This window comes from Phlebotomus papatasi, chromosome 3, assembly GCF_024763615.1.
Source record: "Phlebotomus papatasi isolate M1 chromosome 3, Ppap_2.1, whole genome shotgun sequence".
Taxonomy (NCBI): domain Eukaryota; kingdom Metazoa; phylum Arthropoda; class Insecta; order Diptera; family Psychodidae; genus Phlebotomus; species Phlebotomus papatasi.
Genome location: NC_077224.1, coordinates 27124739 through 27149979, shown reverse-complemented (window position 1 = coordinate 27149979; position 25241 = coordinate 27124739). Strand labels below are relative to the sequence as shown.

At 34.8% G+C, this 25241-nt stretch overlaps 3 protein-coding genes across 16 annotated transcripts in view; 1 reads left to right on the top strand and 2 right to left on the bottom strand.

Annotated features, from left to right (window-relative positions):
- Positions 1–86: 86 nt before the first annotated feature.
- On the bottom strand, positions 87–6646 carry LOC129807405 (cathepsin B). Of its 2 annotated transcripts, none has more exons than XM_055856649.1 (2): positions 6449–6646; positions 87–1224 (listed from the first exon to the last, which is right to left on the bottom strand). In XM_055856649.1, exon 2 carries the CDS (start codon positions 1218–1220, stop codon positions 219–221), a length of 1002 nt encoding a protein of 333 aa, XP_055712624.1. In that variant the 5' UTR covers positions 1221–1224; positions 6449–6646; the 3' UTR covers positions 87–218. The 2 variants fall into 2 exon arrangements, with proteins under 2 accessions (XP_055712624.1, XP_055712626.1); XM_055856651.1 differs by having other exon boundaries at positions 87–1221.
- Positions 6647–6693: 47 nt separating this feature from the next.
- LOC129807402 (protein Gawky-like) overlaps positions 6694–25241 on the top strand; it is a 43715-nt gene continuing 25167 nt past the window's right edge. For 4 of the 13 annotated variants that reach the window (XM_055856640.1, XM_055856646.1, XM_055856639.1 and 1 more), the window contains exons 1-2: positions 6695–6819; positions 8555–8584. The gene's annotated coding sequence lies outside the window, so the exon portion shown is untranslated. Of the gene's footprint in view, positions 6820–8554; positions 8585–17978; positions 18540–25241 lie in introns of those variants that run through there. The other 9 variants (XM_055856636.1, XM_055856633.1, XM_055856643.1 and 6 more) reach the window with 3 other exon arrangements.
- Positions 7269–23604, bottom strand: LOC129807406 (very-long-chain 3-oxoacyl-CoA reductase). Its single transcript, XM_055856652.1, has 5 exons — positions 22175–23604; positions 18663–20347; positions 14050–14096; positions 8314–8389; positions 7269–8238 (listed from the first exon to the last, which is right to left on the bottom strand). The coding sequence occupies exons 2-5, from the start codon at positions 18811–18813 to the stop codon at positions 7565–7567; spliced, it is 948 nt and encodes a 315-aa protein (XP_055712627.1). The 5' UTR covers positions 18814–20347; positions 22175–23604; the 3' UTR covers positions 7269–7564.

Sequence of the window (25241 nt, the reverse complement as noted above, 5' to 3'; positions counted from 1 at the left end):
TGTAGATATTTGCAATACCTTTCCAACAAGCCCTGATTTTTCACAAATAGAAAGTTAGGCAGAAGAAAACAAATTGAAAAATAATATTTCAGAAACCAGAATCTGTAAAAAATGTTTATTGCCGAATTTGTTTATGGGGCTCACAAATTCATCAAAACCTGCTCATTTTTATTTTTGCGCAGAAAAAAAGTCTATTTTTGATAATTTTTTTGTAGAATTTAAGAATATTTTGGAAGTCCTGCTGAAATGGAGCCCTCGATTCCGCAGTGATCATGCCCACGGAGGATCTTGAAGAAGCCATTGTCTCCCCAATCGGTGTTCCAGGAATTGGCAATGAGCCAGTATGGTGTTCCATTTTCTGTTCCCCATCCCAAAATACGAATGGCATGTCCTCCTAGTTGTTTTCCATGAACATGCTGATAGACGCCCTCCTTGTAGTTCAGCAGATCCTCATATACGGTAAATGCTCCCTCTACTGGGCCATTCTTGAAGATCTCCAGCCGAATCTGCTTCTCTTGACGCGACACCGAATACGAGGATTTCCCATAGCGTTTGTCATCGTTGTAGCTGCCATTGTAGCTCTCCTGACACTTCTTTACACACTTCGGCGTCTTTCCCCCTTCTCCCTCGCAGGATGGTCGGGTTCCATTGACATGATGCTCACAGGGAGCAATAACGTAAGGCTGACAACCCTGATTGGACCCAAAAGGTCCTCCACTCACCAATCCCTTGTGAACCCAATAACTCCAAGCGGCTCCCGGGAATCCACCATTGCATCCAAATCCACAAGTATGACAGCACGAAACCAGATCCTCAGCCGAAAACCTAAAGTGCTTTTTGCCATCGGAATGGATACAGTATCTGTCAGACATGGCTTCAACAGCCCCAAAAGCCCAACATGATCCGCAGGAACCCTGATCACGGATCTCATTGATTGTCGGACAATTTGGCCATTGCTCACGAGAATCAAAATTCTCCGGCAAATCATCATCATATTCCTCATGGAGGAGTTTCGGAGGGAGCCGGAAGTTTTCAGCATCCGGATGAACTCCCATCAATCCCCGAATGTACGCTAGGGAAGTGTGTTCGGGAAAATTGGAACCAGCTCGCCAAGTTGTGGCTTTCTCATTGACAATATCAATAAATGACTGACTCAGGGGATGTTCTGGATCATCTGCCCATGCTGTGGCCAGCAGGCAAAACACCATCAAACGCCACATTCTGCTAGATTGCAAAATTTATATATTAATAGCTATTTTTGCTTCAAACAAAAACACTATTATTGGAAATTCTATTGAAAATTACAATGAAATTTGCAAAAGAAAGAAAAACACTAACTGGGTCGTTCACGTAAAAAAATAGAACAAAAGCTTGAAATGATATGAATAGTGCTTTATTTCTCTTTAAATAATTGAGAATAATAAGAGAAAATATTCTATTATATTTGGCATAATTATATTTTAATAGTTCTATTTTTACATATCGTGCAATATACAGAAAAAAGAATTCTGTAATGTTAATTGAAAAGAAAATTTTAGGCCACGCCCTTTTATGGCCTGATCGTGAGACATGTTTTGTCAAAATGGAGCTTTTTGAAGTAAATCACTTGTACATATGTGAAAGTAAATTAAGGCATTTATGGTGTCTACACACTAGTACAGTAGACTCTCACTCAATCGGCTCTTCCTCAATCGGGCGAAAAATTTTGTTGTCAATTTTCACGTTTAATTATGAAGGTAATTTGCTCAAATTCGATGTAGTTCTCCCTATTTTATCGTGATTCTTTATAATTGAGCGCTTTTTGTGGAATTTATAAAGGCTTTGACGCTCAATTCTATCGCTAAACCGGATGACATTTTGCCCCATATACCCGATTGATAGAGAGTCTACTGTAAAAATTTTCGCCAAAAAACGGCCATTTTTAAAAAATTCTGACGTTTCTTCCTACAAACAAAAATTCCATTTTTGACAGAATTTTGATGTTTCCACCAACAACACTGCAATTTCCTTCAAAACAGCATTTTTTGACGAAAATTGCTGCCAGTCTAGATGCCTTTCGTTAAAATGCTCCATTTTGACGAAAATTTTTTGACAATTAAAATTAAGTTGCCGAAAAATTAAACATTTTCCACTGGAAAGCAACATCCATAATAGTTACAGAATTTAACAGAATTGATTTCAGGGGAAAGGATTTCCGGTATCTTTGGCTGCAGAAATTGTGCCCCCAAAATTTTCCAAATATTTTTTATCATTTTGTCAATAAAACTCCTCAATTCTGAGATATTTAAATGGAAAGAGTCTTTAAAATCTGATTCGTACTCTCAGACAAATATCTTTAATTTTAAAGTGCTAAATTTCTTTGAGAATTTAAGTTAAACATGACAAACTTCACAATAAAGGAGCTGAAATGGTGATGCCAGCGAGCAATTAGCTAAAAAAGGCTGCGTCTTCAGCATATTTTTGCTGAAAACGCTGTCTTTTTTAGCCAACTGCTCGCTGCGATGTTAAACTCTTTTAAAATTTCTTTAAATTTAAAGCTAGCTGGGAGGACCTTTTAGAACTATAATCGTTACAGAAAATATTCAGGTAAGATTGGTCTCTAATTGGTGATTTAATCTTTAATTTTTTTATTTCTCAATTTGGGGAATTTGTGATTCATATTCTTCGACAGATATTCAATTTTATAGTTTTTTTTTAATCCTTAAAGGTCTCTACATATTTGAAGCAATTTTCGTAAAAATGCATTTTTGACAAAATTTTGACGTTTTCACCTGCAGACCTGCAGGTAATTTCCTTCAAAAAAACAATTTTTGACGAAAATTATTCTCAATGTGCACAGGCTTTAATGACCTCTACATATTAAAGAAATTTATGTTCATATTGAAGACTACCTCCCACACAAGAGTAGGGAATTTTGTTTCAATATGGACATACATTTCTCGAGTATGTAGAGGCCTTAAGTCTCAAACCATTGTATTGGAATAGTTTTCATCAAAATTACGTTTCAAAATTATTTTGATGCAATAATGGTAATATATATATCGCTCCTTGGAAATTACAAGGGATCAACTCACTTTTTTTGCGATTTTGAGATTCTAATGCACTTAGAAGGACAATTTAATAAATTTTCAGATGATATGTCATTAAATTTAAATTAAATTTAAAATTAAAAATAAAAATAAAAACGTTATTAGAAAAGTTTTTCAAAATTTTAATCTTTTTGATTACTTGCATAATTTTGTTTGAAGTAAAGGGGCACAAAATATGTTCATCGTTCAAATTTTTGTGAAACAAGGGACTAACTCAAGCAAGTAGATACTTTGTCATTCTAATTTCAGCAAAATTTACACATCATATTTAGAACGACAAGGAGCTAACTCATGAAAGGTTTATATAAAAGTTTCAATGTTTATATTAGTGCTCATACAAATAAAAAAGAAATAAATTGTTTTTGTTCAGTCATTAAATTGAGATACTTATTTACACAAAGTTCAATCTTTCATACTGTCTCCTGAGAAATGGCCGAAAATTAGTTGGCCCCTTGTAATTTCCAAGGAGCGATATAAAATATTTCTGATTTATGTACAGTAGAGTCTCGCTATAGGCCATCGCTCTATAGTCCACAATTTATCGACCGTTGATTTCAAAACACTGATTTTAAGTTACAGTAGACTCTCTCAAATTCGGGCATATGGGACCGAAATGTCAGCTGAATTAGAGAGAAATTCGGGCGGTAGATTTTTTGAAATACAACGATTTTTTATTCACGTGCATATAGATATTGAGTTTACACACTCATATATATCGTAAATTGCATGAAAATCCCTCAATAATGCAAAATCACATCAAAACTAAGACAAACCATTCCAAATTTGAGCATATTTGATTCATTTGATAATCATAATCAAACTTGAAAAATGACAACAAACTTTTTTCAAATGTAACCGCTGCCCGAATTAAAAAGTATCTCGATCTTAAAAGAGCCGAATTTGCGAGAGTCTACTGTAGGTTATGTTTTTTAGTACGCGACATGCATAATTATTTTAATATTTTTGGCAAACTTTATTAAGTAGTTGTGATAATTGTGATCCATAATGAAGAGAGCGAGGACAAGTACCACAATCGCAAAGAAAGTGGAAGCCGTCGAGCAATTTCAATACTAAAAGTCGTTGATAATTTTAAAAAATTATATGGACTATAGTGCGACCCAAGTGTCAAATCTGAAACCAAATATGGACTATAACGAGACTCTACTGTAGTTTGGTACTAAAATTAGGCTGTACGTCTAATAAATTTTTTGAAGCAACGTTTTGAAATAAAATTCACACGTTGAACTTAATCGTTTATTTTAAGTGTCTCATGCTTAATGGCGTCTACACACTAGAAACAATTTTTTGTCAAAAATTGTTTTTTTCATTAAAAGGGGGTTTTCTTAAAAAGGAATAAAGAATTTGAAAAAAAAGTTGCTGGTCGTGTGTAGAGGCCTTAAGGCTGCTCTTTCCGCAAAAAGATCCAATTTTTCTTCCGCAGTAGAGGCTTTAAGATCAAAAACAGTGAAGCCCAGATAGGCTTATGGTAGCAGAGATTCTTTACAGGCGATCTCGAAGTGCGTGCAATGCGGGATGCTTGCAACTTGAAATATTTCAAAATTCGACTGTGAGATGAATTTTTGGGGTTAAGAAAGAGTAGCGTCGAGCCAATTTTATCCGTTTCTACAACTATAGCTCAGATGATACAGTATACACTAGATCCCGGCATTATGCACATTTTCGGGACCAATATAAACGCGCAAAAAGGCATTAAGCATCGAGAAAATTTGCATACCCACAGGTTATTTCTTTTCAGTAAATCTCCGTAGAACGAATTTCGCGCGGAGTAAAAGTAGTTCAAACAAAAAGATTCAACTGTTTAATAGAAATGCATTAACAAACAGGACTTTTTGGCTAGAATTCCTCAATAAATGGTTAGAATATTTAAAAAATTTACCTTAATAAAAGAAATTAAAGTTTTATTCTGAAAAAGAAGCATAGTGTTTTCAAATTTCCCGCGTCGCAAGTATACATTCAAGCGTATTTCAAAAATTATTTCATAAATTGACTCCCAAGGGTAGGCAAACTTGCATAATTGTATGTGCATAATTCCGTCAGTTTCATAATCCCGTAGGACTTAATGCCGGGACTGAGTGTATCTTCACAAACACCGAAAATACAGTCAGGTCAAGATCAGTTTTTCAAATTCTGATAATTAGAACCGGAGATACGGTCATTCGAAAATTTAATTTTTGACCTGTTATAGCTCGGATCAGGGGAGTCGGGGAGGCTTAAATTTATTTTTAATCGAGACGGATTATGCCCTATAGACACACTTACGAGTTAAGCCGAGAGACGTCTTAGTGGAAAATGATAGAAATGCACTTTAACCATTATTTCTAATATAATTACGTTAAGCCGTCTCTCGGCTAATCCTCAGGTCTGTCGAGGCCCTTAGAGTAATTATATTCTACATAATGGTAAAACTTCATTTCAATCATTTTCCACTAAGGCGTCTCTCGGCTTAAGTCGTAAGTGTGTCTAGGTCTAGGGCATAAGACTTACTGCCAAACCCGATCTGCAAAGTTCTTTCACTTTTATCATTCTTTGCATAATTATCTTAAGAAAAATCAAAATATAAAATCAGACGAGTAAACATTGAAACATACATTCTCTACATCTACAACATAAACAGAAATAAATAAATAAATATTGAGCTGTTTATGTGCTTTATCATTGAACAAGAGAACAAGGTCCTATCAAAAAATTGAAACATTTGCAAAATAACAAATGTTTGTTTTTCAATCCAGAAATTGATTAAATTTTTTAAACATGGTATTATTCATTAAATTTAGAAAATAAACCATGGAGCAGTTTTTACATGGAGTGTTTTAATTAAATTGTTTAATATTTCTGGGATCTGTTTGCAAAATACTAAAATTGAATTAATCATCAGCGAAAATATTCTTTATCTCTGAAGCTGCAAGACAAAAAAAATTAAAAGATTCTTTTTTGTTGTGAATCATTATCGGTTTTTGGGTTTTTTTGTTTAAATTAGAGAAATTAGTGACTCACTTCTTGTAAAAAATAAAAATCGTTGTGAACGTAGTGAATGAACGATGAACTTAAAAAAAAAAACGAAGGTCAGCAAAACACGGAGTGAATCAGCTGATTTTACAAATTGCATTTTATAGGCTTTTCTTAAGCATATTGCAAAACTCTCAGGCTTTTCCCTTTGTGAATTCTGGGAATAACAGAGCGACCCCTTATCAATAGCTGTGACCTTGTTATCACAAAACGAGCGGACACAAAGAAAGTTCCCCGAAAAAAACAAAAATGCGCACAAAACAGGGGAATTTTGGCAAAAATTGGGGCGCTTTTCCAAAGCTTTCACTGGGCGTCTAGTAGCTGATGCTTACCTTTGTTCCTTTAATAATCCTTGGAGTGATTGAAAGTTTTAGTAACTCTGTTTGTTTCACGATCAAACTGCAAATGAATACGCCACAGAAAATCCCTCTTATCGATTTCACGATGTTCCCGAAAAGTCAACGGAGTTATTTCCACAGATTCTCCTGGGAAAAGCAAGAGAGTGGGGATTTCTTCCAGGGAAATTTCTGTTACTGGGTGATTTTTTAGTACATTCCGCGCAATTAAATTAGTAGTCGTGAAGTTTGCTGCAAGTTGGTGGTGAGCGTCGCAGGACAGTGTCAGCTCTGACAGTAAATTTTCAAGAAGTGGTGAAAGAGTTGACAAAGTGTTGAGAAAAAGTGAGAAAAAAGTGTCTAAAAAGGTAATTTCACATTTATTTCTAATACAAATGGCATATTAACTACCCCGGGAATGTGAATACATTGGGGCATTGATGGGTTTTTGGTAGGATTGACGGGAATAAGTTGGGAAAATATTGGGGGCTCTGGGACATTGAGGTTATGTTGATGTTTTGATGGTGGTGAAAAATGCCTTTTTTGGGATTCTTCCGACACTGGGGTACCGTTCTGGTGCACCAAATCACATCACTGTAGTCGGCTGGATGTCCAACACCAATTGTCCACTGGGTTCTTCCTCATCTGCAGGAATGGACTCCTCCTGAATTTTTTGGGACAAAATGGTAGCGTTAGTTTTTCACCACTTGGCTTCTTGGGGTTCCGGGAATTGTTATCCGGGAAGGGATGTATGCTGTGCTATACTACTCCATTGGGTATTACCTGATCACCGTGTTACTGCCCAAATAACCAAACATTCCATTTTACAACTTTTATTTCACAAAAATCCATCCTCTCTCTGGGGGACTTTCCCACGAAATCTGTTACAACATTCTTTTATCAGTTATCTTTGGTTGATCCAAAAGAGGTATTACAGCCAAATAATAATTAGTTCGTTAGAGTTTAAGCGTGGGGGGTAAGTGCTGAAATCCACCAGATTTTTTTTTAAATATCCCTGAACCCAAGAAAAATAAGTTATTCCCCGGAATTAATGGCAAGAGGCTTAGGAAGAAGCCTGAAGGATTTTTGGGGTGGCGTAGAGAATAAAGGGGATTATGTCACCTTGTTGGTGCTCCTGCGGAGGGCACGCTTGCGAATATTGGTCAGTTGGGAGAGGATGAGACGCTGAGTGGTAACGGGAGCAAAGAGAGCCATTGTGTCAATGATTAGCTTCATGAGGGCATGTGGGTAGTATCCGGTGGTGTGGCCAGCAATTCCCAGTCTCCTGATGGCACTCTGGACATACGTCTCAGCTGACGGGGCTATCCAGGTGGGTTTTTTGATTTTGGACATGTTTGTAGCCACAAATCCCGGCATCACTGACTGTACCACAATCTTATCCTTCCTGTACTCTGTCTGCAAGTCCTCAGACATCTTGTCCACAAAAGCCTTAGTGGCTGCGTAGACTGTTAGCAGGGGATTGGGAATTCTAGCAGCTATTGATGCTACATTAATGATAACCCCGCGTTTCCTTTCGACCATTCCCGGCATCACCATTCTGCACATTCCGGTGATTGAGAGAACATTGCATGTGACAAGATTACCAATGAATTTCTCACGATCTGGGATGGCAAGGAAGTATTCCGGGTAGCTATAGCTCATTCCAACATTATTCACCAGTATCCCAATTTCCAGTCCAAGGATCTGTTTCTCGATTTTTGTGTAAATCTCAGGTCCTCCCGTAAAGTCCACATCGATCACTTTTGTTTCCACTTTATGCTTAGACTCTGCACACAAAAAAAAACAATTAGGATTAACAGACCAAAAGCAATTAAAAAGAAAAAAAAGGAATTAGGCCTTACCAATTTCCTTGGCGACCGTTTCCAATTTGGGCAGGGATCGACTGATCAGGACAATTTTTAGTCCCTTCTTGGCTAGCTATTAAAAGAAAAATAAAGAATGGTAAAATATTAATTACATGATCTACTTTCTCTCTAAAAAGCAAGAGAGTGCGTGTTTATTAATCCCGATAAAAAAAGTCTCTTCTCTGATTCTCTCGTGATATTGTGAATCATCTTAATTCTCTATTTTTTTTTCTTACAGATTCAATTGGCAAAACGGCGATTTCACTGGGTAAGTGGCGAAATATTTTTTTTTGTTATTGATAATTTTGAGAAGAGTTCATTAGCATTTTGATTGTTGTTTTTTGAGTGATTGAGGGTGATCATTTTGATGCCGAAGAGAGACAATTTTTCCTTGTCGGTAATTTTTGGGAAAGACTAGGTGAGGCAGTATTCACAAGACAGAGAATATTATTAATTTTTCTATTAAAAATTTTGCAATAGATTAAAAAAAAGATTTTTCTTTGATTTCAAAATTTTAAGACACATAGGATAGGTTGTAATATTCCTCTTTCATCTTGGGTTACTTCTAGGTCAATGTCACAGTTGGCACAATTTAAAGAAAAATGCAAAATACTAAATGTCTCGAGTTAATTTCTCTTTAAAAATTGAAGATATTTTTATTCATATAAAAATCATATTTTATTTATTCGAATAAATTCAATTAGTTTACCTCTTTAACCATTAATAGTCGAATTAAAAGCATTTCCTTTTTAAATAGAGCGTTTTCTAATGCCAAAATTAATTAAATAAGTAATCGAATTAAAAAAATATACGCTGGTATTGTTGCTACATCTCAAAAGTACTTTCGATTCATTTAACGTTTACCGGTTCTCAACTGATTCGAACTGATTTATAAATCACTCAAGGTATCCCCAAATATAGCTAAATATTAATAATGAAATGGAGTTTTGGACAAAAATTAATTATCGGTTCTTAATCGGTTAATTACCGGTTCATAACTGATTGGAATCGGTTCAGACTTGTCTGAAATTCCAAGACCTTTCCAACGATTCCAAATATGACTGCATTCGGTTGAGAAATACGTTCTCTAGTGTCTTTTTAACCTTTGACCTTGAAAAACCGTTATTAGGAATGATTCAACGGTATTTTCGTACATGCACTGAAAGAAATCTAAAAAAGTTAAAATAACATTCCGGAAGTGTTAATTTTACTCTTCATTATTGATCCGACATCGGTGTAAATTCGATGCTTTTCAGGTTAAAGTTACCCTTTTTCATGTTAATTTTACACATAAAAAGGTGTAAAATTAACATTAAAGAATGTTGATATATTTTTAGACCTAAAAAGTGTTAAAGTTACGAGGAAAAGAGGTTAATCGCACCCTGTTTTTTTTTCAGTGTGGACGAAATGTCCACCTGGGAATCTCTAAAATATATCCAAAAGCGTCCCAGGTATAGCGAAAAGCTCAAATTCGTATCTTAGATGCTATACCTCAAAAGTACTTCCGCATTATTTACCGTTTATCGATTCAGAATTAATTTGAAATGATTTATAAAGGCATTGTATATATGAGAAGTAAAAAGTTAAAATTGAGCAGTAACAAGAAAAATTTGAAACTTATAAATCACTCGAAACATTGCCCAAAATACACATTATGAGTAATATGTTTGATGTTCCGATAAAAATCGCTTATAGATTTATAACCGGTTCACAACCGATTGGAACCGGTTCAGACTTGTCACGACTTCCAAGATTTTTCCAACGAGCTCAAATATTATAACATTCGGTTGTCTCTAGTACCTTTCTAACCTTTGACCTTGAAAATCCGTTGTTTGGAATGATTCTACGATGCTTTCGTATTTGGACGAAATTTTCGCGCTAGGGTCTGTAAAACATATCCTAATCCATTTAGAGTAATCCGAAAAACATGGTTTAGGGGGGGGGAAGAGGAGGACTGGGGGAAAAATGAGGGGCATGTTTATGGTTTCAGGTCCCAGGGTCAACTTATGGGGGGGGGGGGGGTTACGAAGGTTCCAAGTCGCTATCTCTTAGCGTTTGGCCGGACTTGGCTTCGTGACAGCCGGACGGATCAGACGGACAAATAGTTGGACTCCAAAACCTTGAAACTTTAGATTTCCAAAATGCTTTTTTTAAAGAAAATTTCCCCTATCATTGTAGGCAGAAACGTCAATTTTTTTTAAAAGGACAATTTTTGACGAAAATTGTTTCTAATGTGTAGACGCCATAAGAGTAATATTTATCAAAAAAAAAGCATTTTCAACGATTATCATAATATTTTCTCCTTTGCGTCTTATAATTTACATAAGATGATATTAATATATTTTTTTTACTAAAAAGTACTATTTTTTATAAATTGAAGAGATATACATACATTTATTATTTTTATGTATAATTTTTTTTTAAAATCTATTTTTGATTTTTTGTTAAACTCTTTTTTTTTTTTTTTCATTCATTTTCAACCGCTTATCCCTATTGGGGTCGCGGGCCCATGACATCCAATCTAGCAGCCCACGCCTGTCGGTCCTCCGCCACTTCAGGAAGATGTTCGGGTTCGATCCCGAGGCGTTCCAAGGCAAGATTCTGAATTTGATTCAGCCACCTTGTCCTAGGTCTGCCTCGAGGCCGAGGTCTCCTCACAATGGCTTGCATAGCTTTTCTGGGGAATCTTTCTTCATTCATGCGTTGAACATGTCCATACCATCGAAGTTGTGATCTCTCAACCCGAAGAAGCAGCTCCTCGATTCTTAGTTCCTCACGAACGGCCACATTCCTCACTCGATCTCTACGAGTGATTCCCTTTACCGCTCGAAGGTACCTCATCTCGGCAGCTTGTACTCGCGATCTTACCCTTTCGGTCATTACCCAAATCTCATGACCATAGGTGAGAATAGGAATGAACACAGCTTTGAAAACCGATAATTTAGCCGATCGACTAAGCTCGACCTTCCTCAACACGCTTCTGCCAAGCTCCCTCATTATTGCAGAAGCCTGACCGATTCGCGACGAGAGTTCTGCCTCCATCCTACCATCACTCGTGAATAACACCCCGAGATACTTGAACTTCTCCACCTGTGTCAATGAGTCTCCACTAACATGTAGAGTGCATTTCACAGATTGTCGGGAAATCACCATTACTTCCGACTTACCCACGTTCACCTTCATACCTGTTTCGGCACAAACATTTACAAATCGGTCAAGTGTGCGCTGAAGCTCTTCTTCGGAAGATCCAAAAAGAACCAAATCATCTGCATTTGTTAAACTCTGCTGAACGTTTCTGCTCAAAATAATCAAAAGTATGTTCCATATGAATTTTTACAATTAAAAATTATCTTGACTGAAGTTTATGTTTAAGTTCAAATTAAATGAAAAAAATACTTCTATGTTCGTCGTAATATTTTAATTCAGCGGCTGAGTTACGCTTAAATTCTTTGGCTTTTCTTTTAGACCGGGTTCTCTTATTTTGTCAAAAGGCTATTCTGGAATTTGAGGTTATGTTTGACCTAACCATAAAAAATAAAATCAGACCACAAAACTTAAATTTCAAACTCAATTTGACGTATAATTTTTTAATAATTTGAAAAATTACAATCATTGCTTCCAAAATTTATCAAAACTAACGAAAGAATGTTGAGGTTTTGAGGTTGAAGTTTAATACTTTTACCACTTTAAAATCCAAAGTGGCTTTTACGTCAATTTTAAGTTTAGAGCTTCGTTGTTAGATTTCTGTACAATATTATGCTAAAGTGATAGCATGACATAGAATTTAATTATCTTTTTGTTTAAAAATAATTGATAAGTTTTCTATAAGTTAAAAATGGGCCAAAAATCAAAATATGGGTGTAGAATTTCAAATTGGCGTAAAAAGCCACATTTTTTTTATGGAGTTTGGCATCGGAAATGGACAATGGAAATATTTGAAATACATTGCGTGTTACTTACTTTCTTTAATTTGTTCCCTTTTTTAAGTGATTGTTTATTGCCCAAACTAATTAGATATTAAATTTATACGACTTGTTTATCTAATGAACAAAATACTAAAATTAATTACTATGTTTTAGTTTTTTTGAACCTTTAAAAAGTTCTTTACTTAAAAAAAAAAGTTTTTTTTAAGTAAAGGATAACCTCACATTGCAAACAAAATTATTAAAATAATTAGTTTTGATATTTTATTATTGCTGGTTTTAATTCAGCTTTTAGATTTTCAAAACCTTTTAAATTAGATTAAGTTTGACCGAAGTAGGTTAAGAAATACTAATTTCAAAGGGACTTTGAATCTGTTAAAACAGTAGTTATTTAACGTACAAAGTTTGGGTTGGCAGCCTGTACAAGGTTAATTATTGATCAAGATAGTTGAATTTCCAGCGAAGCTTTTTCCTTTATTCAGAGGTTATATTGATGTTGTCTTTTGACATAACCTCACTTCATAGCATAACCTCATACACCTTCAAACATTTCTTGCATTAATCTAGAAAATTCGAATTTGATGGATTTCAATAAGAATACAGTAGAGTCTCGCTATAGTCCATATTTGGTTTCAAATTTGACACTTTTGGGTCGCACTATAGTCCATGTAATTTTTTAAAATTATCAACGATTTTTAGTATTGAAATTGCTTGACGGCTTCCACTTTCTTTGCGATTGTGGTACTTGTCCCCGCTCTCTTCATTCTGGTTCACAATTATCACAACTACTTAACAAAGTTTGCCAAAAATATTAAAATAATTATGCATGTCGCATACTAAAAAACATAACCTAACTTAAAATCAGTGTTTTGAAATCAACGGTCGATAAATTGTGGACTATAGAGCGATGGCTTATAGCGAGACTCTACTGTATTGAAAATTACCAGAGGCATGCAGATTGTTTACTTTCCTCCAAAAATGATAAAGTTTATTAGAAAAAGTGATATTTATTGAGGTTATGTTTAATATAACCTCACTTTTTAGAATAACTCTGGCCGAATAAGGGGATAAAATCTATAGTTCAACTAATTCTGTTCATTCCTCAAAAAAACCTAACCAGTTTTTCTCATCAATATTTAAGCGTGAATCTTTCCTCAAAAGTTAATGTATCTTTCTAATTGAAATTATCATAAGCACACTAATGTTTTATTTTTCTTCATTTTGAATATTAACACGGAATTTGTTTGCAAATTATAATGATCATCAAATTATATTTGTTATGATGTTGAAAAGTAATATTTCTTGTTATTCCTGGTGAAAAAAATATCAAATAATATACAATGCTTTATTTATAAACATTTTCAATCATAATAGTTTTTTTTTAGAAATCAAACTAAATAATTTTAATGTTTATTAATGTTAGGGAAGTGAAAACAATGACTTCGGTAAAAATATTTACCTCAGAAAGATTGTCTCTCTTTTAGCATTTATGAGTGAATCAACAGATGATGGTTAGCACCAAAAAAGATTACAAATTTTCTCTTTTGCCGTCTTTTTTGTCTATTCTTGTGTATTTGTGTGTTAATATTAGACGCAAATATACTATTGATTAACTAAAGATAATTCTCTTAAATATTTCATTGAATCTTTTGCTGGTGTTTTGCTTGACAAAAAAAAAGTGAAGTAAAAAGAATCAGTCTTGTGCACTTTCTCTCACTTTGGTCAATTATTTCAAGTTCATGTTTCATTTTTCTTTATTCATTTACTTTGCACTTTGTTGGAAGTGCTCTGAGAGTGTGAAGAAACTTACCTCATTGGCGTATGCTTTTCCTATACCTTCAGTCGCACCAGTCACAACTATATATATAAGAGTTTTAGCAGATTTGTTGTGTTGTCAGCAAAAGAAATTTTTTACGGTGTATGGAAAAAGAGAAGATATTGTATATTTAATATTCACACACATGCCACTCAATCAATTCTGAAAGAGAAATTGCATTTTTGCCCCAGAGAGAAAATTGGTCGATTAAAGGTCATACGGGAATTTTTATTTATTTATTAATTTTTGGTTGGTTATTTTGGGATTTTGGATGGCTTGAACTTGATCTCTAGCTGAAAATTTCTGTATTTGGTGCAGAAGGAGTTATTATTCATCGCTCTTAATCTATGTAATAATGTGACATTATACTGAAATGTGTGGCTGTTTTTATCGCACTTTGCCGTTCATTTCTGTTATCAGGAAATTGGTCATGGAGGGAAAAAAAGGTTGGTTAGGCTTGACCAATTCAGGGGAAATGTGATTCTTTGGGTAGGAACTTTAGATTTAGCAGAGATTATTTGTTAGAAGGAGAAAGTCTGTCTTGAGGAAGACTCTTCTAAGTCTACAGTAACAATTACTGTTCAGCTGGTGTGGTAACTTGAGGGGTGCTATAACGGCGGCTAACTTCAAGTTATGATATCGTTATAAATCCGCTAGATGGGGTTGTGAGTGCTTGACGATTTATTCCGAAGGCACAATCGAATTGGATCCTCAGTCAGTATTCACCGGCAAAGCGAGGAGGACGCTAGATTCGAGGTTGTTTTGGAATGGGCAATGGGGTACAATTCCGGGAGGCTGGCGATAATGGGTGCTTCTGGTATGGTATCTGTAGCATGTTCTGTTCCATGTTCTGGTATGGGATCTGTAGCATGCGTGCTACACAAGGGACATTTTTTCTCACTTCTGAGATAAATCTTTAAGGTTCAAATCGGTCTATAAGGGCCCATTCGCATTTTCCGGTAATGGTTTTTGATTTCAACAAGTTAAACTTCACAACAATAGAAAAAAGAACAAATTCCATATGAGAACTAGGTTATCTCGCTAGGCTTCTTGGATGCGGTTTAGAATACGTTTAATACAAGAAGGTTCGAACTCAGGACTCTTCCGTAATAGAGCAATCGCTCTACTATTTAACATGTTCTTCTAAGTTCTTGGAGTGGAATAATAACTATCGATTGCCACGATTTTACACGAGGTTAAAAGGTCTGGCACTCACAGTTTACTTTGGGTTTCGATTAGCCGATCATGAATATTGATCGACGTCGAACAGTCGATCATGGGGTTTCAACGTCGTCGATCAGCTGATCATGGTGATTTATCTGTCCGATTTGCCTCATATTACTCCCTTGGTATCCCTAATCATCATCATTATCATTTCTAATCGTTCATTCGTATTGGGCTCGCGGGCCCCTAGCATTGAGGTTAACAGAACACGCCTTCCGATTCTCCGTCAATTCAGGAAGATGTTCAGGTTCGATCCAATGGTGCGCCAAGACAAGATCCTGAATTTGTCGAGGTCTCCTCATAATAGTTTGCATAGGTTTTTTGGGGAATCTTTCTTCATTCAGGTGCTGAGCATAACAATCGAAGTTTTGATCTCTCAACTCGAAGAAGCAATTCCTCGACCCTTAGCTTCTCACTCGATCGCGGCGAGTGATCCCCCGAGAAAGCTTATCTCGCCAGCTTGTACTCGCGATCTTACTTTGCATGCTCTACTTATTCACATTTTTCTTTTTCACTTTGGTATTTTCCATACAAGGAGAATTTTTAGGAGATTTGTACCAAAAGTCGGACATCGTGCATATATAAGCCCGAAAATCCTAAGTTTGAAATTTAATATTTTAATACAAATTGAAGTGTATTTTATCATATTTGTTTTGTCAAAAATTATACATAGTGCGTTTAATATTGAATAAATGCATAGATGTTGGTTTGTGTGCTATATCGGACATCAAATTTCTCGAAGTCCCTTGCCATTCTGGAATTTTTTCAAGTGTTTTTCAACATTAGCACTGCACAATCACAAGAAATTGAAAAAAGCCAAAAATTTTACAGAATTAAAAAGAACAAAGTATTGGAAGATGTCCGAAATTTAGCACAGTCTTTTATTAAGTGAATTTTTAAATTTTACTGATTAAAATTAATTTTAGATTGATTAGAAATTTTTCAAAACTACTAATTTTGGGACAGTAAAATATTTTCATTTTTTTATATCGTTGCGAAGATTCTCTTCAATAAAAAAACATTATTTAATCCTCGAAAGCAAGAGCTAGTTAGTAGAGAATAAAATTAAAGTAAGTTTTTGCCGCACGTATTTACAACAAGTTTTCGCGGCAAAAAAAGAACAGTTCTCTGACACATAGGCAGTTATGGTAACTTCCGGATCTATCAAGAATTTGCTGGCGTATTGTTGCTCTAATTAACTAACAAATAACGATGTTGTATTGGAGTCCTCATGCGAGATTTTTTTCTTGGTTTTGTTTAATGATTTACGAAAATGTTTATAGTAAGGTGGGGTATCCGGATCGTTTTCCGAAGAGTGCTACTTAAACGCTTGTTTTTGGACTTATGAAAGTCTTTTTTTATTCCTTATAAATCCATAGATTTATTCACTGTTTCATTCAGAAACATAATATAAAAAAAAAATTATCAAAAATATTAAAGAAAATTTATAAAATAATGATAATACTGAAATAAGTCAGCATGAACAAACTGGGCCGCCTTTTCGCTAATTCACTTTTAATTAAACCTTTGGATTTAAAATACTTTTTTCACAAGGAAAAAACAATAAATGTTTTCAATCAACCAGCTGTCATTAGCGAAAATATCACGGCTAGAAAATTTTTAGTGAAGAACCCAGCTGGTACAAGATTGAAATGAGTCAATTATATTTAAGTGTGCTAATCCGGGGATTCACTTATGTAATGAATAAAAATATTATTTTTGCTTTTTTGCAAACTTGAATAGTTATATTATATTGCACAGCGCACAATAACTTTTGTTTATAAACATGTTTTCAAAATTTCATATGAGATAGAGCGAGATGACTAGATCTAGATCTCACTCTCATTGAAATGTCAAAAACATGTGTAAACATTGTGCGTTAGTTATTGTGCGTTATGCCCAACGCACAATAACTTTTGTTTAGTAAACATGTTTTTGACATTTCAATGAGAGTGAGTGAGATGTAGATCTAGTCATTTCGCTCTATCTCATAGGAAATTTTGAAAACATGTTTACAAACAAAAGTTATTGTGTGCTGGGCATTAGGCATATTATGCTCAACGCACAATAACTTTTATTTTGTAAACATGTTTTTGACATTTCAATGTGAGTGAATGAAACAGAGATCTAGTTATCTCGTTTTCTCTCATGGGAAATTTTGAAAACATATTTACAAACAAAAGATATTGTGCTTTGGGCATTACTGTAGTGACTCCTTAGGAAAACTCCTTTTGGTGTTTTATTGGAAAAAGTTGAAGGCCGTTAAATGTGCAATAATTATCTAGAACAAGTTAAGTTTTTAGAACCAAAGCCATAAGTGTTTTTTACGTAAAAGTTCACGAAGTTGAAGACTTCTAATGGAATATTTGTAATTTTAATTAAAATTGAGTTTAGAAATCTTTTTAAAACATTTGAGATTTATGCACTTATTTTCATTGAAGTTAAATATGGCATTACGCCGATTCTTCTTCACTTTGTTATGGACCAAACAGTCTGAGATATCGATTTTGGTGACCTTCATCAGTGCAGTGTGATTTTAATTTGTCTACCATTTCAACTCAAAAAATATTTCCTATCTGTTACTTGTAAATTATGAAAGTATTATTGATTGCAATATCTGGGAAGTTTTGATAAGAACCGACAATCGGAATAAATAGGGAGAAAAGTGCGCGAGAAGGAGAAAAAAAGCCAGGCTCTACAGATTAGAAAGAGGTCTTTGATAATGTGGTGGTGCTTTTTTTTCACTTAATTTGTCAAACTCACTGAGTGAGAGAATCTCTTTCTCTCCGAGTCACTCTTTTATCAGTTCTTTTTTCACCTTTTTTAGATTAATTTAAAATTAAAATAAATTTTTTGGCAGTATTTTGGCTGTGCAGAAAAGGAAGACGTAGCAGGGAAAAATTCACAAATATCGATTAAAAGTCAATGGTGTGTGTTTTGGGGCAGAAATAAGGGGTTTTTTTAGTGTGTTGGGGATTGTAAGTACGGGACATAAAAGAAAAGAAGAAAAAAAAACAGCCACGGTGTGTATTTAAAGTAAAAAAAAATGTTAAACAGAGGGAAAAGAAGTTATTACCATAAGTTCAAATCATTGTTCATCATGGTGTGAGTTTATTTTTGTGTGATTTTAATTAAATTGTAAATTTTTTGCCCTCTAAAACGAGAGATTGTGACCGTGGTGAAGTGATAAGGAGGATTTTAAGAGTAGTAGCACCTGATGTAGGAAGTGCCTTTGGGGGAGTACAAATGTCCTGAAGAAGGTAATAGTTTTTTTTTGAAGAGTTTTTTTTTCTGGGGAGCATTGAATGAACACTTTTCTAGTTCACTTTTATGATAATTTAAAAACTTTTTTTTTTGATGACCTCTGGAATCACTGAACTTACCCGCCCATTCACCCATTGCACTCAATTTAACTCGACATCCAAATACACATGGTCCAAGGAAGTTTTCATAAATCCAGGGCAAGACGATACGTAGTAATTGTACGATAACAATAACGATGCACAATCCACCAAAATAATCAAATATCGCCATCTTTTCCTCGCTAGTCTATATTTTATTCTCAACTGTTAGGGCAAAACGTGGTCTAAAGTTATATATATTTTCTTGGTTTAATTGGAAAGAATAGAGTGAGAAGTCCACTTTGTGTTGGGTGTTGTCGAACCTCAACGGAGTATTGATGGGGCAGCAGATAATATATATAGCACACACAATTACACGTAGAGAATTATTCACTTTGGGACAGTGATAAGAGAGAATTATTATGTAATATCTATATATATAGCATATCAATTTGTATGTATGCGAATGGCAGTGGAAAAAAAAGAAGTAGATTTTTTTTTATATTTGGTGTCTCTGAGAGTATTGATATCAACGTCAGAATACGGCACAATTTTACGAAGACACCCGATTCACTTTCCTGTGTACACTCAAATGAAAGTTCCCTCGATGAATTTCACTCTGCGCCGGCTGATAACGCAGACGACAAAAGAGTGGAAGAGAGACAGAGCCCCACTCTATACAACGAATAAACTTTAGTCCCCTCTTTCATACCCAAAAATAAAGTATAAATGTTGTATATAGTTTTTTCTGACTTGTGAAAATAACAGAGATCAAAATACCAACTGAAAATTCTCATTTCCCCTTTTATGCCATTGAATTTCCTTCCCGGGGAATCCCTTTGTCCAGATGTCCAGCTTTTTTTTCACATTCATGCAGCTGAATTCTTGATGGGGTGAACAATCCCTATTGAGGTTATACTGTGTTAGGTCAGCAATATCCGGAGAAAGAGTCCAAAGGGAAAGTATGCGAAGCCACAAATTAATTTTTATGCTGATCATTCAAAGTGCCTACTTTCAACATTTATCAATTTCAAATTTCCAATGCGCCAAGATGTATGCGAATATATTTGTTCAAATCTCTCTTTGGAATTGATTTTTACAAAGGAAAAAAAAATGAAGATATTGCTGTAAATTGAGTTGTAAGGGAGACTGGGGCAAAAAGTCACAAAACGGATATTTTCTTTTTTTACAAGCTACTCGAGCGCTTCAGAAATTTCTAATTAGTGCAGTTTTATAGGAAATTTACCGCTCTACAACTTTGTGAAAGTAATTTTCCTCTATTTTGTATGGAAATACGTTTATATCAAGTCGTTTTCTTAAAGGTAATTTTGTGACCATTCTCAAAAATGCTGGGGCAAATAGTACCAGACATGGAGTATTACCATATTTTGATTCGATCCATTACGGGCTTTCGTAAATTTGAAAAAAAAAATACATAGAGGACACATTTTCATAGAAAATTTATACATCTACACCTTTGTAAAACACCGTTTTCTCTATCTGAACGAGAAAAGCGCTTTTCAAGCTATTTTAGAATAAAACACAGAAAAGACTGTAAATCGTTTGACCAATGGAAACAGCAAGCGGCGAGACATGGTGATGACGTTTCAGACATCAGAAATTGCTTCGCTTTTTGTTACTTTTTGCTCTGTACCTTTTGTTACTTTTTACCCCAAATGGCAATTTTTAATAAAAGACTTTCTGAAGAGAAGAACCTTTGTGAAATTCTAAAAGGGACAGATAATCCTAACCGGCTTATGTAGGTGAGATTCTTAACGTGAGCTAACTCGGAGTGCATGCAAATTCGATTTGGAGCTGAAGTTGGGAGACGCCATTCAGTTATCTTGAATCAAATTCGTGAAATTATACAAATTTTGTATTTAAACCAAAATATCAAGGATTTGGATGAACTGATAGAAAAGTGTTATATGGGTGAAATGTAGACCAGAATGTTCTCTATAATTTTGCCGTAGAACTTGAACTCATCGATTACTCAGAAGCCAAGATAAGCGAGGTTTTTTGTTTCTTAACTCGTTTTTTCATCCAGAGTTCCCCAAGTAGTCATTTGTTGAACTTCAACTATATCAAAGAATTGTTGTCTTTTGTGGGACTTTCCATTTAAAACCATATTTTAAGTGTCTTGGTGGAGTAGAGGCAGTCAAATTGGCATCTGAGTGATTTCAAAGCGTTATTATGGGAAAAATCAATTTTTTCACACTTAAACGGCAAAATCTGAGTGATAGCGTAGTCTGAGTGGAAAATGATGTATGGACGAAATGTAGAGACAAATGTGCTCTACAATTATGTTGAAGTAATCATCAAAATCGGTTCAGCGACAGTCGAGATAATTGAGGTTATGTGATATTGAAATTGGTTTTTCGACTGTGGCGCCCCTGGTGTTGATCCCACGAAGTTCAAATATTCTAGAAAGTTGTAGCATTTGGTGAGATCTTTCGTTTAAGCCCTCATTCATCAAAATCGGTCACATAGAACCGGAGATATGATTTTTTGAATTTCGTGAACTTTGACCCCTCATATCTCCGGTTCTATTGAAACCACAGCGCGCATACGCACCATTTTGGAAACGTCCTAGACTGGACTACAACATACTAAAATTTCATTAACTTGCACAATGCCGTTTTTGAGAAAAGTGACTTTGAATTTCGATTAATTTTGACGCTATCACAGCGCCACCTGTGGTGACTTTTTGAACTTCCATCTGAAAGTGCTCATTGAGACGAAACCAAAAAGGTAAAATTTAGGTCGCTATGTTAGTTAGAACCGGAGATAGAGGCCGGTCAATGTTCGAACTTTGACCCCTTATAGCTCGGGTCAGGGGTTATGGATCGACTTAAGGTTTTTTTTGTTTGATAGGTATAATCAACGGCTACAACATACTAAAATTTTAGCCCGATGCACAATGGAATTTTTGAGTTATTTAACTTATAAGATTTAAAAATTTTCTTTTTAATAATAGCGCCCCTAGCGGTGGTTTTATGAACTTGCGATGTTAGAAGGGGAAGTGGCATTTCACGAGAGCTTTCCAAAAAGCCCTCACTTTTTAAATTCTGACAATTAGAACCGGAGTTATGGGCATTTTAAGAATTTTTTTTTGGACCCTTATAGCTCGGGTCAGGGGGGTCGGGGGACCTTAAGTTTGGTATTGATGGAAAGCTCTAAGGCCCAGCTATAACATACTAAAATTTGAGCCCGCTCGATGCCATAGGGGCGGAGCTATTGAGAAAACAAAAAAAGGGGGGTCTTCAAAATGGCGGAAGGAGGGGTGGGGGGTGGGGGGTCAATGCACCAAGTTGCAATTTTCACCCGATATATAACCTTTGCCGAAAACCGCAAGTCGATATCTTTTTTAGTTTAGGAGCTATTAAGCTCCAAAGAGCGGCCGGCCGGCCGGCCGGCCGGCCGGGAACGTAAAATAGCCACATATATATTCGTGATCAGGAAGTGGCGAAACACATTTTGGCCAAATTTGAGGTCGATCGGACGACATGAAATTTTGTTAGGATTATAGTAGGTGAGATTGTTAAGAATCTCACCTAATAAATAGAGGATTCGTATTCAAAGAATCCATATTATTTAGAAAATATTCACTAGTGCATCAATTTTGGAAAATAAGTAGGTAATAATTGATATCTTCTGTAAGCAAAATATTTCAAAAATAGGGCTAAAAATTTCAATAATTTTTATTTTCTAAATTCCTTGTTGAAATTCTAAAAAAAACTTACGACATTGAAGAAGGTCTATGGAGGCTATCTATAGAAAAATTTTAAGTCGCTATCTTCTTTTATCTTGAAAGATATTGAATTTTTCGATTTGTTACTTTTTGCCCCAGTCTCCCCTAATGAATGACACGATACGGGCAGTGCACAAGAATTTCAGATGGTACTTCATTTACTTTATTTTCGTTAATAAGCAAATAAAAAGAAATACTGGAATAAGGCAATGTGAAACTGTTTTAAAATTAATCAAATCAGAATTTATATTTAAAGTAGTGACCAAGCGTCCCAGCTTTGCGGAATGCTCGAATCCGTGATTTTCAATGTCTACTGTAGAGCCTTCCAAATTTGAAAGATATTTTCAAAAGCAACGAAATTTATGTGAAATTAATTTCTACTTTGAATGAAATGCCCGTATATTTTTCACAAATTTTCATGGTGACGTATTCGCTTTTAATTTTATAAGCTTTGTGGTTAAATATTCAGGAAGCTGCAGAAAAATATGAGACTCAATCATCCACATAACACGAATTTATAAACATATCCTCACATTTGACACTTTGAATTCATCCGTCGTCGTTCGAATTTGAGAGATTCAGATAGGGAAAGTGCTCATAATTTTGGACAGTTTCTAAATTTGGACACTTTGAGGGTAAATTTGGACACTAAAAATAAATTGATTTAAATGATGGATTTTTGTTCCAATATTTGATGAATAATGAATTCCATTTAAATATTTGTTCTTTTTGGAAGATTTTAACACTAAATTCGTTAAATTTTGACTATATGATTTGAGGTAAAATTGATTTGTTAAAACTACAATGTGAGCAATTGCCTACGAGAAATATAACAGAACTTTGTGTTTACTTCAGTCTTATTTAGCTGTGATGAAGTACTAAAAATTTTTATAATAATAATAGTAATTTATTCAAACTCTACATATCAAACCCTCTCATGCGTCTGCCATCCTCTTAGCGTTGATAACAAGCCTCCGAAGCCAAACGGCAGAAATGCTTCTTCACTGGCTGTGTAATCTATCAAACATTTGATGTTACAAAATTACATTTTAAATGTTACAATGGCAGAAACCTAGCGCAAAGGCACAGGGATGAAGAGTGCGTTTTTTTTGTAGAGTTAGCGCATAGCCAAAAGGCTGTTTGCGCTCTCTAAATGAAGATAAGATCTCCGGAAACTTAAAATTATAAAAGAAAGATAAAAAGATAAATTAAAAGAAAAGAAAAACTAAAAAAAGAAGACTAAACTATGTCTCTTTTAATATTAATTGGCGTCCTTGGCGTCACTGAAATTTAAATCCGAATAGACCCCCATAAGACGGTTTTCTTGAGTTTTATGAAATATTTATTAAATATTGTGTTGATTCACGTTTGTATTGACTTGACCTGAAGTGAGATTTCCCTTGTGAATTACGTTATTCGTGTGAAAAATGGGCAATTTTCTCGAAGATTCACCAGTTAGGCTATACTTCTTATTTTGGACAGAGTTTTTCTACTCTAAATTTCGTGAAGTTTTAGATTTTGTGATGACTATAGACTGTATAAATGCCTGGAGAAACAAAGGAGTATCATCTCTACGAACGAGATGTAGTGAGAAAAGTCTTAAAAGTCTCCCGAAAAGGGCAGGGAATGCGCGAATCCACGCGTACTTGAAGAACCGAAGCCATGAATGATATGAAAGTTTTCGGACTTCTTGTGACAATCTACGGTTCCCTAACATAAACAGGATGAGAACTTGGTAAGTTTGGTTTTTGAAATGGAGAACAATGGGCCTCCTATTGAACGGATTAGCTGTCCAAAATTACAACCAAAGTGTCCAAATTTACAACCATAGTGTCCAAATTTACAACCATAGTGTCCAAATTTACAACCAAGGTGTCCAAAATTTGAGTCAAATTCACCTCTATATAGGGGAAATGCTCATAATTTTGTCCAGTTTCTTATTTTGGACACTTTGAGGATAACATTGGACACTAAAAATAAATTGATTAAAATGATGGATTTTTATTCCAATATTTGATGAATAATGAATTCTATCTAAATATTTGTTCTTTTTGGAAGATTTTAACACTAAATACGTTAAAATTTGAATATGATTTGAGTTGAAATTGCTTTGTTGAAAATTCAGTGTGAGCAATTGCTTACGAGAAATATGACAGAACTTCGTGGCTTACTTCAGTCTTATTTAGTTTTGGTGAAGTACTAACAAAGTTTGTTCGCTGTTTTTGAGTGATATTATTGAATATTCATTGAATATTGTGTTGATTCACGTTACTGATGATTTGTACATTTGACCTGAAGTGAGATTTGCCTCGTGAATTAGATTTTTCGTGTGAAAAATGGGAAATTTTTTAAGACATTCACCAGTGAGGTGATGATTCTTATTTTGGACAGGTGTTTTTCTCACGAAATTTCGTGAAGTTTTAGCTTTTGTGATGACTAGGTTGGACAAATGCCTGGAGAAACAAAGGAGCATCATCTCTACGAAAGAGATGCAGTGAGAAATGCCTTGAAAGGCTCCCGGAAAGGTCAGGGAATGAGCGAATCCGCACGTACTTGGAGTATCGAAGTCAACTCACTTTAATGAATGATATGGAAAGTTTCTGGGCTTCTTGTGACATTCCATGTTTCCCTTACATGACCAGGAAGAGGACTTGGTAAGATTGGTTCATAAAATGAAGAACAATGGGCATCCTGTTGAGGCAGATTATCTGTCCAAATTTACAGACAAGTTGTAAAAATTAATAACCAAGTTGTCCAAAATAAGAGTCAAATTCACCTCTACATATCAATTCAGTTTTAAACGTATTAAAACTAATTTTAGTAAAAATGAGATGATAAATAGCTTGCCAAGTTTCTAAACAATCCTTCTG

What these genes read in the sequence shown, in the direction of transcription:
- LOC129807406 (XM_055856652.1), bottom strand. Translation starts at nt 18,813, where the DNA reads ATGGCGATATTTGATTATTTTGGTGGATTGTGCATCGTTATTGTTATC. An exon ending in TGCAATGGGTGAATGGGCGG is followed by an intron (nt 14,097 to 18,662) that starts GTAAGTTCAGTG and finishes TTATATATATAG; the next exon opens with TTGTGACTGGTGCGACTGAA. An exon ending in AACGGTCGCCAAGGAAATTG is followed by an intron (nt 8,239 to 8,313) that starts GTAAGGCCTAAT and finishes TTTTGTGTGCAG; the next exon opens with AGTCTAAGCATAAAGTGGAA.
- LOC129807405 (XM_055856649.1), bottom strand. Translation starts at nt 1,220, where the DNA reads ATGTGGCGTTTGATGGTGTTTTGCCTGCTGGCCACAGCATGGGCAGAT.